The 15,398-nt window shown below is 42.9% G+C and overlaps 1 protein-coding gene across 1 annotated transcript in view; it reads right to left on the reverse strand.

Moving 5' to 3' along the window:
• ilf3a (interleukin enhancer binding factor 3a) overlaps positions 1 to 13,072 on the reverse strand; it is a 32,741-nt gene extending 19,669 nt beyond the window's left edge. The window contains exons 1-8 of the mRNA XM_063209154.1: positions 13,030 to 13,072; positions 12,173 to 12,336; positions 11,725 to 11,845; positions 9,162 to 9,367; positions 8,347 to 8,509; positions 6,415 to 6,583; positions 4,372 to 4,463; positions 492 to 587 (exon numbers count right to left, since the gene is read on the reverse strand). Coding sequence (XP_063065224.1) covers positions 492 to 587; positions 4,372 to 4,463; positions 6,415 to 6,583; positions 8,347 to 8,509; positions 9,162 to 9,367; positions 11,725 to 11,845; positions 12,173 to 12,285 — 960 coding nt within the window. The 5' untranslated portion in view covers positions 12,286 to 12,336; positions 13,030 to 13,072. The remainder of the gene's footprint in view (positions 1 to 491; positions 588 to 4,371; positions 4,464 to 6,414; positions 6,584 to 8,346; positions 8,510 to 9,161; positions 9,368 to 11,724; positions 11,846 to 12,172; positions 12,337 to 13,029) is intronic.
• Positions 13,073 to 15,398: the final 2,326 nt, after the last annotated feature.

Genomic DNA, 15,398 nt, shown 5'->3' on the forward strand with positions numbered 1-15,398 from the left:
CTCCGTGCCATGTAGAGCGAGTTGTTGACACTGCTCTGTGACCGCGGCATGAGAGCGGCGAGTCGGCGATCCGGTGGTCCGACTCGAGCAAGATACTGAAGTAGCACGCTTTCCTAAGACCTGCCCCTTCTTCTTCTGATTGGTTAACAATGTTAGTTTTAGTGCGCTCCTTTGCTACCATTGGCTGACAAACGCAGGAGGGATTTCGGTTGTCTTTTTATTTATTTACTTACCGTCAATTTATTTTCGAGTACTTTTTACTTTTTTAACACGCGGTCAATCGCTGCAAGCCGGAAATCCGGCACGGGGCCGGAGAACTTTAATCCCTGACACACACACACACACACACACAAACACACAGAACTCATGTGCACTGCACGTGCATAGCTGCACCAACACACACACATACATTCATACCTGCACGCTTGTGCACACACACGAGCACACACACACGCGCACACGCACACACACACACACACAGTGCTACTCACCCATCCCCTGAGAGGCACCCAGGAGGGCACAGCGTTGCTGAGGTCCATCAGGATGCGGATGACCACCACGCAGGACTTCAGCTCACTCGCCCGGGCCTGGAGACACCCAACCAACCAGCACACAGCCACACCACACATCAGCTACCAGCATCGCCAATCACACCACGCACTTACTTACTTACTGACAGGCACTTTCCACTGCAAGAATTCTCAAAGGCGAAAAAAAAATAAAAAATGTATTTTTTTTCTTTTTTTAGGATTTTTTTCCTTCTTTTTTTAACGTTTGTATCCCAATTAATTTACAGGCTTGCAGTCAGATGTGTATTTCCGTCGTTTACATACCCAAATTTGTTGTGATATTTGAACGTCAATGCAAAGTTTTGTTGTTTTGAACATTCGGCATGTTTCGAACATGTTTCCAAACAATCAAATGGGAGTAGTTCACCCACAGTTCAAAGACTACCACAGTAGTAGTAGTTAGTGATTATCTGAATTGCTAGTGTTATCAGAAAGTAAAATGAAGAGAGGTGGAACGACACCAAAGCATTAAAGGGGCACAAGGTAGGATGACGTCGTTTGCGCGGTGCCCGTGGCATGCCTGTCTCAACGTAATGAAAAAAATGCTGTTCAAATAAACTCCCTGTGAGAATGTTTTTCATCACAGAATGCCAGCAGTTGATACAAATCTGAATATGGTCTCGCGACTAACTGATTAATTAAACTTTTAATCCTACCTGGAGCACCTTTAACTCCAATTTGTTTTATTAATGCATTGGCACATCCTGAAACCCTCAAATTGCTTTTTTGATAACCTGTATATCTCTAAGCTGGCTCTTGCCAGATCTATGCGTTTCCACACCGCTCTGCCAGCGGTGCCTCACCTCCCCTCAGATATCTAGGAGGAGTCCCCTATTTGATAAACTTTGCCGACCTGGACGTGGAGAAATCAATCAGGACTGGATTTTCAAAGATGTGACGTAACTAGGGCTGGGTAAAATAATCGATTCACAGGGCAAAAAAAACCAAAACTTTTTTTTTTGTTCTTTTTCTTTTTGATCTTTTTCTTTAATTTAGGCCTATGGAAAATACCCAGTAGGTATTAGTCATTTAGGCATAGGCCTACTTATTACAAATTAGCAATCTGTTAACACTGTCAAGCCACAGCCCTTTTTAAAAAAAAAAAGATTTTTAGGGGCTTTTATGCCTTTATTTATAGGACAGTCGAAGAAGGAATCGAATGGGACAGAGAGACAGGGGAGGATCAGGAAATGACCCCGGCCGGACTCGAAACGGGGTTGCCGTGGGTGGGCATGCAAGCCCAAATGTGAGGGACTTAGCACGCTGTGCCACAGCACCCCCAGCCCTTTTTTATATAAGGTAAGCGTACCCATTAAGCCCATGTACCCTTTAAGCCCACTTTCAACTTTGAGGTCAATTTAAAGAAAGGGAAAAGGTGAATTTTGTTGTTCATCACCCTATCCAATTAAAGGGTTTAGTAACTGACAAAATGTTTTTTATTGCAAACAAATCACATTTTTTATCGTCGAGTTATCCCCGTCCAAGTGAATCCAGTCTCAGGACTACTGACAAGAAGTTGCCTCAAAACTTTGCTGTTTTGGGACATGTCAGAAATCATAGAATATCAGCTAGTTTAAGTCAAATGTTTTGAAAATACTTTCATATTTAGTGAACTAAGAGGTAAATGTAATGATTTTTATATATATACATGCAGTGTTTTACTAAATTATAGCATTTCCCTTCAAATGGAAAGATGTGTTTTATGAGCGAGCACACGCCGATATTTTCTTGATACAACCACACACCATCTTCATCTTACTCTACCGTAAGACTTAAGGTGGTTAGGTATGAATTCTAAGCATATTCCAGTTTGTTTGGCATTGGTCTTTAAAGAAATGCATCATGAAATGTTTTGTGGAGTTGATTATTTCCATAAAATAGCTTTTTGTATAGGCGGGCTTAATGGGTACAAGGTGGGCTTAAATGGTACACCCCATTGAAATGCATGCAAGTTTGCATGCATGCTTATGAAAAATGCCTTTGAGGGACATAAAAAGTGCTGTACAATCCCAAGTTGTTGCTCTAAAAGGCGTAATGTAATGAACTAACAATAATCAATAAGAAAAAATACATTTCTCTGTTTGGATGAAGAATTTTATGAAGTATATGAAGTAAAAGATGCCGTAATATTTAATTAGGTTTTATGCACTATTTTTTGAGCAAATCTTACATTTTTGGTCTGAAACCATTTATGCCATGTAGGCTCCACTGTTTAAACTCAATTCACACACCTCACCAGGTATTTTGATAGATAAATAACAATATGAACTTAATTGGAAAACAAGTGGGCTTAAAAAGGGACCAATGGTACCCTTCAAGCCCATTCAGACTTTTGCCCTAATAATTCTTCATTTTGTACTTTGAAATATCCATCAACTCAGTGACAAACATTGAGAAGAGAGGTAAATCTTACTATTTAACAAAATATTTCACAAAAAAATTATGTGAAGATGATTGAAAAATAAAGAAATTTAGATTTTGGTGGGCTTAATGGGTACGCTTACCTTAAAAATAGGCAACAGCGTCTTTTGGGGGAAATCCTGGCACTTCAGAATAAATCGAATCGAATTGAATCGTGATTAATCGATTCAAAGCCCTAAGAATCGAAATCGAATCGACACAGGAACATGGCTGCAATACCCAGCCCTAGACGTAACCAAAGAGGTTAAAAAGTAGCGGAGGAGAAAAAGGGAAAAAAGTCAGCGAAAAGCAGCAGTTGCTTCAGGCAACACAGTGCCTCACACATCTGCATCAATTTTGCAATTTCCAAATGAACAAAGATACCATGTTAAGCTTTTCAGCATGGTTCAACCACCGTCTATCACAATATTTTTCAGAGGTGCTACCGCCACCTGCAGGATAATGTGTGCATCGTCTGGTCACCAATTGATGGTAACATTATGCCATTAAAAATAACAGACAAGTGGTTCCTGCAAGGATTTTTGACAAAGCCACACGGCAATTGATCTAGATGAGTGTGTGTGGAGCAGTAAGTTCATATATGTTAACAGACTAAAAGGGCTGCATGAATTGACGACCAGTGGTCCGTAGAATAGACAGCACAGAAACAATGAACCAGCTTTAGTCCCATCATCACCATTCGCCCCAAGAGGATATGAAATGATGATATGGTGAACTCGGAGCCATGGAATTCATAGCTGTGACAACCAGGGTACCCGAAAGTAAACTTGCCACTTGCTTCAGTGTAGATTGAATCAGTGCCCGGAAGCGGCTTTCTTTGCGTAGACTAACACAGAACGACTACATAACAAGCCAATATTAAGGAGAAACACACTACATTTCTGGGTCAGCGTATTGAATTCGCTGACATTACGTATATCTGTACAATAAGACCTATTTTATGATATGGGCTATAGTACTACACCATGCCACTTCCTGGAACTGAAAGAGCACCGTGGGCAGCCCGATAGAGGGTGGAGTTTAGCCCGTAACTGTCCTTTCCCCCCAGTATACATGGGGTTTTTTTTTGTCTATAAACATGGTGTTGTGAGGAGGGGCAAGACACTGGCAGCCAACCATGTGAACTAATTTTTTGACTGACAACGGTTGCCAACAATCAGAAGTTGAGCTGTGCGCATTTTTCTGAACGGGTCAATAGGGATTACTCTGACTCCCCCATGTATAGAGGGCTCTGGGTGAACTACTCCTGAAATACACATGTGACTGAAGTCTGAAGGAGAAGACACTTTTTTTTTTTTTTAGTTTTTTTTTTCTTTTTTTTTTTTAGATTAAATAAAAAAATAATCAGAACAGGCATGGACAATAAAGGCATGGTGCAAACCTGAAACCACTTGGTGTGGCGTAGAGACGCCAAGGCATCCAGGCATTTCTGCCTGTCCAGGGCGTCCGGCGCCGGGCTGACCGATTGCGTTTCTAGTGGCGGAGTGGGAAAGTGGGAGAAGACAAGGCACAGTTTGACCAAGCGGGGTTCTGTTACGTGTCCCGGGAGGGTGGGGGGTGGAGGAGAGGAGGAGCCAGTGTTCCCATGACAACCACTAACAGTATCACAATCAGGGCTAGAGGAAGGGCTTCTCCTTACTTACAAACGTGCTTCTCAAACGCACCTCAGCTATCCCACTTACATAACTACCAAACCTAGTAAATAATGTGTAAGGTTTGTAAGAACATCTGTCAAAAAAGCAATTGAAGAAAATGTGGTTGTACTATAGGCTTATCCACAGAATGTTGTGTAACATTACAGTATTTCGTTTACTGTCACACTCAAACCAAAAGACAATGCAGGGGAGCATTTCTCAAAACCAAAGTTGCTTACTACATTAGCTACTTTGTTGTTTTCAATGCAATTTCCCATTGACAACTACAGAAGTTGCTAACTGGCTAACAACTATACTTTCCAGAAATGCACCCCTGGCAAGCGAGGACATTTTTCAAGGAATGCATAGCTTATTAAATTGTGCTTCACTAACGCTTATGTCAACGCTTAGTCATGTCCTATCATTCCCCACCCAGAGCCCCTCCACTCTCCATGATAGTTTTTAGGTACACTGCTCCCCGCCCCCACCCACCCTCCAAAGACAGTCAGCATCCAGTTGGTCAAAGGTCCAGCATCCCTAAAAAGTGGACAGACTTACAAGTTTGGATGAAAAGAGTCAGATTTTGAGAACACAGGCAACAATGTGTAAACGACTAAAAAAAATACCAAAATAGGTTATCAGGTCCTTACTGCAGCAAAACAAGAGTGTTAGGTGGACTTACAATTCCTATTCCATGGCACTGCAAAAAAGGAAACTTTACTAGTAAATGAAAATAGGCACAGCTATAACAAAACTACCATAAACACTTCTCAATTGAACGAGTAGCCTAGTTGTTTAGTCTGTGTCATCGCTCAAGGTCATCGCTCAAATATCTTTCAGGGTGTTATGGCATTGTTTAAAAAAAAATATATATATATATACACTGTATACACTTAACAATGCATTTCTTAGTTCACAACTATGGTAATCGATTAATATACTCTCATATGCAATCGCTCAATGACAAAAGAAGTGTGTTGAAAATGTTCTACTATGAAAAATACTTAATCGTTACTATAATTATACAATCATTTACTGAAGTCCACCTTCATTAAAACATATAGAAAAGCATACGTTGTCAATTCTTTTGCTGCAATACAAACCACTGGAGCCACTAAGGTAAAGCAAACGCGTACCGTACTAGTGTTACCATGGGAATTTGTGTTCCGAAAAAGCCTGCCCTGCATAGAACCCTACCAACGCACGATGAGGTTTTGTCTAGAAGGGAGAAAAAAAGAGGTGGGCAACGTCGGAGTGGTGCACTGCCCGCTGACCTCTAACCTCGAGTCAGTGCTGCAGGAGGGAAACAAATGAATCCCAGAAGAGCAGTAACCCTGCCAACAACACACCAGACGCGACCTGAGCTACAAAGAATCGCTGGACTGTATTTATAGCAAGAGTGGCACGAGCGATAGAAGCGACAGAATATCGTTAAAAGCAGAATGCAAGCATTCCGACATTCCAGATGGCTACGGTGGCTGTCGCGGAACTGCATCATAGCTAATAAGCATAATATTTTCTGAAGTTCAACTACAAACTGTCGCTCAAGTCGCTCAAATCACCTCTTGTCGCCCAAATTGCTTTCGTCTCTTCTGTCGCCAGCGACTCTTCTGTCGCCAGCAATTACTTCCGTCGCAGGTGTTGCTCTAGTCGCGTCTGGTGTATTTGTGCCATAATGATGGAAAACTACAACGACACTACAGAGTTGTGGTTGTCTTTTGCACCATTAGTGACTATAAACCAAAATAAGACTGTTACGAGGCCAGCGCGACTGATGTGGACTCGCGTACCTTCTTCTTCTTCTTCGCCTTCTTTGGCTGTCTCCAAAAGTTGGCGGCGGACCTCCGGGGAGGTGACGTGAACTTTGAGAGTGAGCGCCGGCTCCTCCACACTGGTCTTGATGCTGATGCAGGCGTCTTCTGGACACGCGGTGACCACGTATTCCTCCTCGGTAATCTCCTGTCACGATTACAACAAACTGGTCAGTCAGGAGAGAGCTTTTAAATTAAAGTGTTCATCTTTACCATTAAATCCAGATGAAGCTATTCTCAGATGCTGTCTTTGTTAAAAAGGTAACTTTTGTGAATGGGCAGCATGGATTCCAGAAATGAACTACAAAAAATATTACACGGTGCACCTTTAATGACTTCGATGTTTAGATTTGTTTTTAAACCTCATTTTTTTGGCTTCAATTCTTATATTCATATGCTACGTTGTTATGCTTTTATCTACTAGAGTATCTACTAGACTAATGCTTGAGCTGACCTAGCCCTATGGCAGACATGATGTCTTGACAAGATGTGTGTGTGTGTGCGTTTGTGTGTGTGTGTGTGTGTGTGTGTACTCGTTATTTAAAAAAAAAAAAATGAACCCTTCTTAGCAACTGCACTTGTTGTTCTGTATATTTCCTGTGCACTTTGTATTTGCTTGTGATGTTGGCTATGATTATGTCCTCTTTTGAAAGTCGCTTTGGTTAAAAAGCGTCTGCCAAATGCAATGTAATGTAATTTATGTGAGGCATATAGAGCTGCTCCGGTGTTTGAATGTGTGACCACCACATGCTCCTCATCTGTAATGTCCTGTCAGGATTACAGCAAACTCATCAGTCAGGAGAGAGATACACGCTCATCTGTGCTTTGGACTCTAGACTTTTGACTTTCTCGACTTGTATTTTTTTTTTTACTATTAACATTTTCATTTTTTTTTAAAAATAATTTCATTCTTATTTTATCTGCCATATTCTCATGATCTTCTTGTGTGCTAAACCAGTGGTTCACAAACAATTTCTTCTGAGATTCTCTACAAACTGAAGAAGCAACCTCAATGGGCGAAACGTCGTTGTACAATGGAATAAACTTAACTTAAGTATTTCAAGTGTGCTGACGCCTCACTCCAAATCCTTGACAAGTGTGTCAGTAACTCCCCCAGGGCCCTTATTCTGTAGATAAGGAGGCCACCTCAACAACACCACGCCTCCTACCTCCCAAGACGTTCCAATAATAAACTACTAAAATTAGACCCGTCCTTATAAAATTGGATCTGGGGTGATAAACATGAGGAAATAATGCATAGTATAATACATAAATAAATACAATGAATACGCAAAATAAATAAATACATAAAATAAACAGATCTGTTGCACTGAAAAAGTGGACATTGAAAAATCTAAAATAGGATCTAAGTCAGCAGAAATGTAGCTTCAATACAAATGAACATGAAGGTATCTGCGGAGCTTTGGCTTGTTGCTATGGTACCTTAAGCTGCATGGAGATATAACAAAGTAGACTTTGTCTGAATGCACAGTACCATGTCACACATTTGAACAGTCTTGTGCCTCTTTTCCACTGCCGGTTTTCTGGTAGGCCTACAGCTTCACACAGCGCGACTCGCCCGCCACTTTTTGCTTCACGATTGAGCTTTGTTGTGCCTACGTATTCGAAAAGCAAAAAGTGGCAGCCGAGTCGCGCTATGTCGAGCTGTAGGCCTACCAGAAAACTGGCAGTGGAAAAGAGGCAATTGTGGGCATAAAGTTTGCTACAGTTGAGGTGAAAGTTTTCACCCGTCAAAGTGACTAGTGGGTTGAAAAATTTACCAGCCACAGCTGAAATTTACCCGTCATTACCCGTCATTGACGGGTGGAAAGTTCCAACCCTGGTCTGTAGGCAAGTCAAATGACAAATGTCAAGTCAAATGGCTGGGCTTGGCGCTCCGCTTCCGCCTACCTTGAGCTCCATGGAGAGCTTGCCGGTGACCATCATGAGCAGGGAGTTGGTGGGGACGTCTTTACACAACAGCACCAGCTCCAGGTCCAGGCTGTCCTTCAGCAGCAGGCCCTTGGCCACCGAGCCCACGCGGAACACCCCACGCAGCACAGGACTGGGCTCACTGAGGAGGGGAGAAGGGGGAGAGGAGGAGAGGAGAGGAGGGGGGGAGAGAGGAGAGCAGAGGATAAGGAGACGAGGAGAAAAGAGGATAAGAGGAGGAGGAGGAGGAGGAGAGCAGAGGATAAGGGGAAGAGAAGAGAAGAGAAGAGAAGAGAAGAGAAGAGAAGAGAAGAGAAGAGAAGAGAAGAGAAGAGAAGAGAAGAGAAGAGAAGAGAAATCACACCAATGGCATGGAAGTGTTGTGCATGGAATGTATCAGGAGAGGAGAGGAGAACAGAGGATAAGGAGAGGAGGAGGAGGATAAGGATAAAAGAAGAGGAGATGAGAGAAGGAGGAGGAGGATGAGGGAAGAGGAAGAGGAGGAGGAAAGAGGAAGAGGAGAGGAGAGAGGAAGATAAAAGTAGAGGAGAGTAGAGGATAAGGACAAGAAGAGAAGAGAAGAGGAGAGAAGAACAGGTCACACCAATGGCATGGAAGTGGTGTGCATGGAATGTACTTGTTTAATTAGTAACAACAACGATAAAACGAGTGTTATCTCTCTCTCTCTGAAAAAAGTTATGGTCGTAATGCCCACCTAACGTCGTCCACCTCTGCTGATTCCGGCCTGAGGTCCTTGAACTGTTAAAAGCTGTAGTCGTAATACTAGCACCCACCTAGCGTCGTCCCCCTCTGCCGCCTCTGGCTGCTCGGTGCTGGGTAGCGTGTTCATCCAGTCGGAGACGGCCTTGAGGCCCTGCTCCACGTGGCCCACCATGGTCTGCACCGCCTCCAGGTCCTCCGCCGCCGGGTATATTTCCGCATGCTTCACCATCACGTGCCGGTCCGCGCTGGCAAACAGGCGGTTGGGCGGCTCGGGTGGCTGCCAAGGTCGGAGAGAGAGAGAGAGAGAGAGAGAGGTTTTAACACTCATTTAAAGCAAATCATTGTCATCAGCTAGAAAATGCAATGTTACATTCCATAGACAACACACAACAGAGAGAGAGAGAGAGAGAGAGAGAGAGAGAGAGAGAGAGAGAGAGAGAGAGAGAGAGAGAGAGAGAGAGAGAGAGATTTTACACTTATTTACAGCGAGGAAGAGCAGGATTTGGTCTTGGATCTGTGACACCTCGCTGGCAGAAGGCTCCTATAACTGAGCGTCGTACCCTGGTGGTGGAGGAGGTGCGGCGACAGGAAGAAGCAGCCAGATGCACCAAAGCTGTGGCACAAGCCAAGCAGGGCCGCTGGATGAGATGGGAGGGGGTCGAGAGAAATAAGCTAAACTGGAGTGAACTCTGGGGAATGGAGTCGAACAGGTTGAGCTTCATCATCCGAGCGACCTACGATGTGCTACCCTCTCCTACTAATCTCCAGCTGTGGCTTGGAAAGGACCCATCCTTTCCCCCTGTGTGCAACCCCTGCAACACTTAAACACATTCTGGTTGGCTGCAAGACCAGCCTCACTCAAGGGAGATATACTTGGAGACACAACCAAGTCCTCAAGTGTCTGGCAGACAAGCTGGAGTGCAAGAGAGTCGTAACGAACAACAAGCCCAGCAGCATCCAGAATGTGCCACAAGCAGCAGCTACTCTTTATGTGGGAGGGGGGTAAGCACAGGTGCGGTCCCTCAAACCAGGATCTCTCCTCACTAAATGCCGCCAGGGACTGGCAGATGAGAGTTGATCTAGTCCAGAGGCTGATTTCCCCCCCAGAGATCGCAACAACAACTCTGCGTCCAGACATCGTCCTCTGGTCTAATTCCTGCCAGCTCGTCTACATCATAGAGCTAACAGTCCCCTGGGAAGATGCCCTTGAAGAAGCCTTTGAGCGCAAGAAACTGCGCTATTCCAACCTTGCTGCTGAGGCAGAGGACAAAGGATAGAAAGTAAGGATGCGTCCAGTGGAGGTGGGATGTAGGAGTTTTTTGGCCAGCTCGGTGGCAAAGCTCCTCTGGGAAGTTGGAGTAAGGGGTCGGACTCACAGACAGGCCATTAAAGAACTGGCCAGTACAGCAGAAACAACAAGCCATTGGCTGTGGCTCAAGAGAAGCGACATCACCTGGGCTGCTAGGAACAGCCAACAGTGGGACACACACTCAGGCCTGATCAACCTGTGGTGGGCCAGCCTCAGCGTGGAGTGTTTTGTGATTAAATGGCCGAAACACCCAATGACGTTCAGGTACAAAACTGATGATGTGTCCCGCTGCAAACGCTGTGTAGCGCCTACCCATCCTACTAGTGCAATACTTGGGATATTTAACACCAAATCCTTTCAGCGAATCTAGCAAATCGTTATTATCAGCTATAAAATGCACAATATTACATTCTGTGGAGAACACACAACGACAGAGAGAGAGAGAGAGAGAGAGAGAGAGAGAGAGAGAGAGAGAGAGATGGGGGGGGGGGGGCACTCATTACTTGCAAATTGTTGTCGCCGGTTAAAATTACACATTATTACATTACATAGACTTCCATTCATCCATACCGCAGAGAGATGCTGTCGAGGCAATTGAACATGCGAAGTCAATTTTGCTAGCCAGTGAAAAAAAACATAGCTGATAAGAGTTCCCCAGTTCATGAAGGCTAAGCAGCTATAGCAGTGTGGGGAATTTTGAGCTAAAGTACTTATACATTAGTAATGTAATGTAGTGTGTAACTAATACTAGAGAAAAGCCTTGGATTATTGCAGTCATATGGGAGAAGAGCACAACACCAGTGTGCCTAAAACTGATCAACATTGTAAGGCATTGTATATTCAAAATGCTTGACTTGTTTAATATCCTTCAACAATGTTATGCAGTAACTGCGCCAACATTAACACAGAGAAAAGGGCCTTCAAACTGTGGGTATTAGGATATATTGATATATGGATATATTGTAGTTACTGCAAATTTGACATAGCAATATCTCTTAAAACGGGACACATTTCAACCATGAGGCTTTGTCACAAGATAAAGGGTGGTGCTACGAAAAACCATTTTCAGTCTAAATTTTGACAAAATATGTAGCTACTGCCTTTGTAGGGCAGAATAGTGTTCAAATGCAAGCGTCTTTGCCCTTCTGTGGCCTAACGGTGGGCACTGGGTCACTACGTCGGCGACCCAGGTTCGATTCCTGCCCGGGTCATGTGCCGATCCTTCCCCGACTCTCTACCCACTTTCCTGTCCCTCTTTCACCGTCATATCTGAATAAATTCTAAAATGTCCAATAAATACGTTTTTAAAAATGCAAACGTCTTACAGCTTGTGCAGAATACGCCAGCTGGGTCTCATGCTCGTGCAGGGCTGCGATGTAGTCGTTGTAGTTCCTCATCTCCTCCTCATAGCACAGGCAGTCATACCAGTAACGCAGGTCCTCATATCTGATAAAGAGACATAGAGCCGACAAGATAACATCACTCAACATACCTAATATATAGCTTCACTTGTGTGTATGACCGCTTCTGTTGACTTGCACAGATCCAGGTATTAGTTGTAGACATTGCAGAAAAAAACACCTCAAACTAGCCTGGCAAACTACTTTGTTGATACCAAGGGGGAAATTGATGCGTTGAGTAGCTCACATATAGTAATTTAAAACATAAAAAAACATTGCAAGACAGGTTAACATAAGGCACACCTAGACAATATTCTCTGGGGTTGGTTTTTTAGTCACTAAGCTACCTTCACTTTACAGGTCCCCATTGTACCTGTCAAAGTCCTGAGGGTGTAGTCGGCGACCCTCCTGAATTAGACTGTCCCAGTACAACAGTTCTTCATAGGCCTCGTGTTCGTCCCAACGAAGCGCCGCTTCGGACTGCATGTTGTCTCGGTCTTCCTTTTTGACTCCCTTCGAGCAACGCAGGACTTTCCTCTATTTTGCACAGGAAAAGGTACATTATGAGTTGTCCTTAAAACTAGGCAAAATGTAGACCACCAAACCAGAGATACAGTAGCCTATGCGGTGTGGTTTGAGAGAGAGTGACAGGACAATCAACACCATCATTATTTTTGTCCCTCTACAATATTTTGTGGCGCGATTAAAACATGCAATCTTCAGTATGCCTAATCTGTGACAGGTGTGTTATGTGGTGTTGCCATAACGGCACGATGTACCGGTAATGGAACACTTTGAAGGCGTCTGCGAGGCGAAAAAAACAAATTACAAATTCGACAACGACAGAAACTGAGGTCAGATGTTTACAGAATAAAACGCAGTCCATATGTTGGTGTATTGCATTACGCAACATACGTCTCCAAACATGTATGAACGAATTTTAGACTACTTCGAGAAAGCTAGTCGATAAGTTCCTTGCTAGCTTGTGAGCTAAAGGAAATAGCTTGCCCTTATCATGGCAACCAAACGAGAGAGCTAACCGGAGCTAACCTGTTCAGATTAGCTGCGTATTTAGAAACGGTAGCCCAGTCGAGGAAACACTAAAAGTTACAGTCTTTGGAACACCATGCAGTACATGGCTTGCATGGTGAATTGAAATGTCTGGTGTTCTGGTCATCGAGACCGTTTTGTTAATTTTGACATTGTTAGCATTGCAATGGCACCACTCACCTCTGCTGTGCTGTGCAGTGTGCAGTCTTCGTTGCCCGCCTCCTGCTGCACACGTGAAGGGTTGGAAGGGGCGGGGCGATACTGTATTTGGCCCAATGCGGTTGTGTACATTCCTCACAGCAACAGCTGTCTTTTTTGACACTTTCATAATTTTCCACTCCATACTTAACCAATGTCAATGGACTTCTGTAAAACCATCTAGGCCCTATATCTTTTTTGAATGACTATACGTTTGCTTGCTTGGGCTCTCAGCCTGGTCCACTCCTGTCTATGGGTCCACATGTGTTATTGAATAATTAACATAAAGGTGTTTACTGTCATAAAAATCCAGAATGTGTAGGCCTAAGAAAATCACCATTGTGTTAATCCTGTGTGTGTTTTTGTTTTGTTTGTTCATAAACTTTGTAGGCCTAAAATGAGGGACCACTTCGAAATGTTGCCTTTTTTTCTGATTTTACCATGGATCGGTAAGTAAAATAAACATTTACTGTTTCATTCCATAAACTACCAACAACATTTTCGAATGACAGTATTGTCATGTAGCCTAGAGCATTTTTTGGCAAAAAAAAAAGACAAATGGTCGAAATAGCATGCAATATTTTCAAACCTAATCTAGCCTAATCTACATAATAGGGCAGGCTATATTATACACGTACTGTATATATATTCTATGTATATATACACATGTAAATTCATTAGGCTTGCCAATGTCATTACCATTTATAAACTGATGATTACATTCTTATCCACTGGGAGACGCTATCAGTCCAGGATCAGCTGAGGATCTCTCTCTCTCTCTCTCTCTCTCTCTCTCTCTCTCTCTCTCTCTCTCTCTCTCTCTCTCTGTGTTTTACACTTCACCCATATCAGAGAACATTTCTTACAAAGATACTGGCTACTCTAATTGCCAGTGAGAACTGGAAGGGGGGTGACCAGAAAGGTCTGCAGCTGAAGTGGAGTGAGTGTGGGAACATGGTGGGTCTGGTACGGCGGGTAGGAGTCTTAGTTCTGTGAACAATAACGCTGCAAGAACTCCTGGGTCTCAAATCAGAACATCTCCATTCACTTCTCTGTAAGGTCAATGGTATGAAATGGTATTCAGATATGACATTTATTACAAGGGCTCCCCCGTCATTGTCACGCCCTCCGACACAGAGGACACAATTTTGGACACCAAACAATAATTTGCTGAGAAAGCGATGCATTTTTCCTTCCATTTATTTCTCAATGACATGGTCCACATTTTGAAAAGTGAATTTCCACCCTTTGTGGCTGTGACTGATATGGCTTCTCCTATAGATGTATTCGGTTTGTTATATATATCATTACCATTACATTACTTCAACTCAATACTTATGTTATGCAATACCTCTTTATATCACAAAACACACGTGGTATCTTTAAATAGTTTAATTTGATAAATTTTTACTTTGTTATAAAAGTTCCCCAGATAATTGAGGAGAGAATTAACAGGCAATTTCTATGCATTGCGTTCATACATTCATACATATACATATTAATGTACATTCATAACCTTATACACATGTATAAGCACAACAAAAGAATACATAACAGTTTACCATTGTCTTTGATAAAACACTGCTCACAATGCAATACAATACAATACACACAGCTCAAGCTGTTAACAAACATGTATTAGTCCAACGACAGTTGAAACAATGTCTTTTCTCCAAAAAACATGAAGCGTTTTTTTATAATTACATTTTATGATAGTTCAGTCAAAATGAATAACATTGTATGCAATCACCATAATTTTTGTTTATGTCATGATGACCTTTGACCTCTCTGCTGATTGACGGGCCACCGTGAATGTTTAAAGTGAGGAGTCCACGTTTCCAGCTTCAACCATTGTCTTCAACGGCCGAAACGTAATCCTGCCATGGAATAAAACAATAAGTTGGGTTTCGCCACCGCTCATCTGTTTAGAAGGTGCAGGATTCAGTTGAAATTTCTGTATATAAAGGAGACAATCAGCACACTTCAGGTCTTTCTTGACTTGCAAGCTTTCGGCAGAGCCTGATGAAGGTCTAAAGACCGAAAGCTTGCAAGTAAAGCTTCTTCGCACAAAAAAATACCTGAAGTGTGCGGATGGAATAAAACATAAAAGAAAAAAATGATTTTAAGCGTGCAGACTCTTCACTCTAAACTTTCAATCAACCTTTTTCCTGCTCCTTTTCCTGGGATGTGCAAATTTTTTGCCCTCAACTGACAGGACAACCTGCCATCTGGTTTCGCTCAGGAGTGTCTTTATGCATGCTTGGGAAGACGATATGAAGAGCTCTTTTCGTAACGCTAAAGGCTATACATTTGTTATTGTTTTATTGTTTTTATTGTATTTCTCTGTTAAT

This window comes from Engraulis encrasicolus, chromosome 1 (assembly GCF_034702125.1).
Source record: "Engraulis encrasicolus isolate BLACKSEA-1 chromosome 1, IST_EnEncr_1.0, whole genome shotgun sequence".
NCBI lineage: Eukaryota > Metazoa > Chordata > Actinopteri > Clupeiformes > Engraulidae > Engraulis > Engraulis encrasicolus.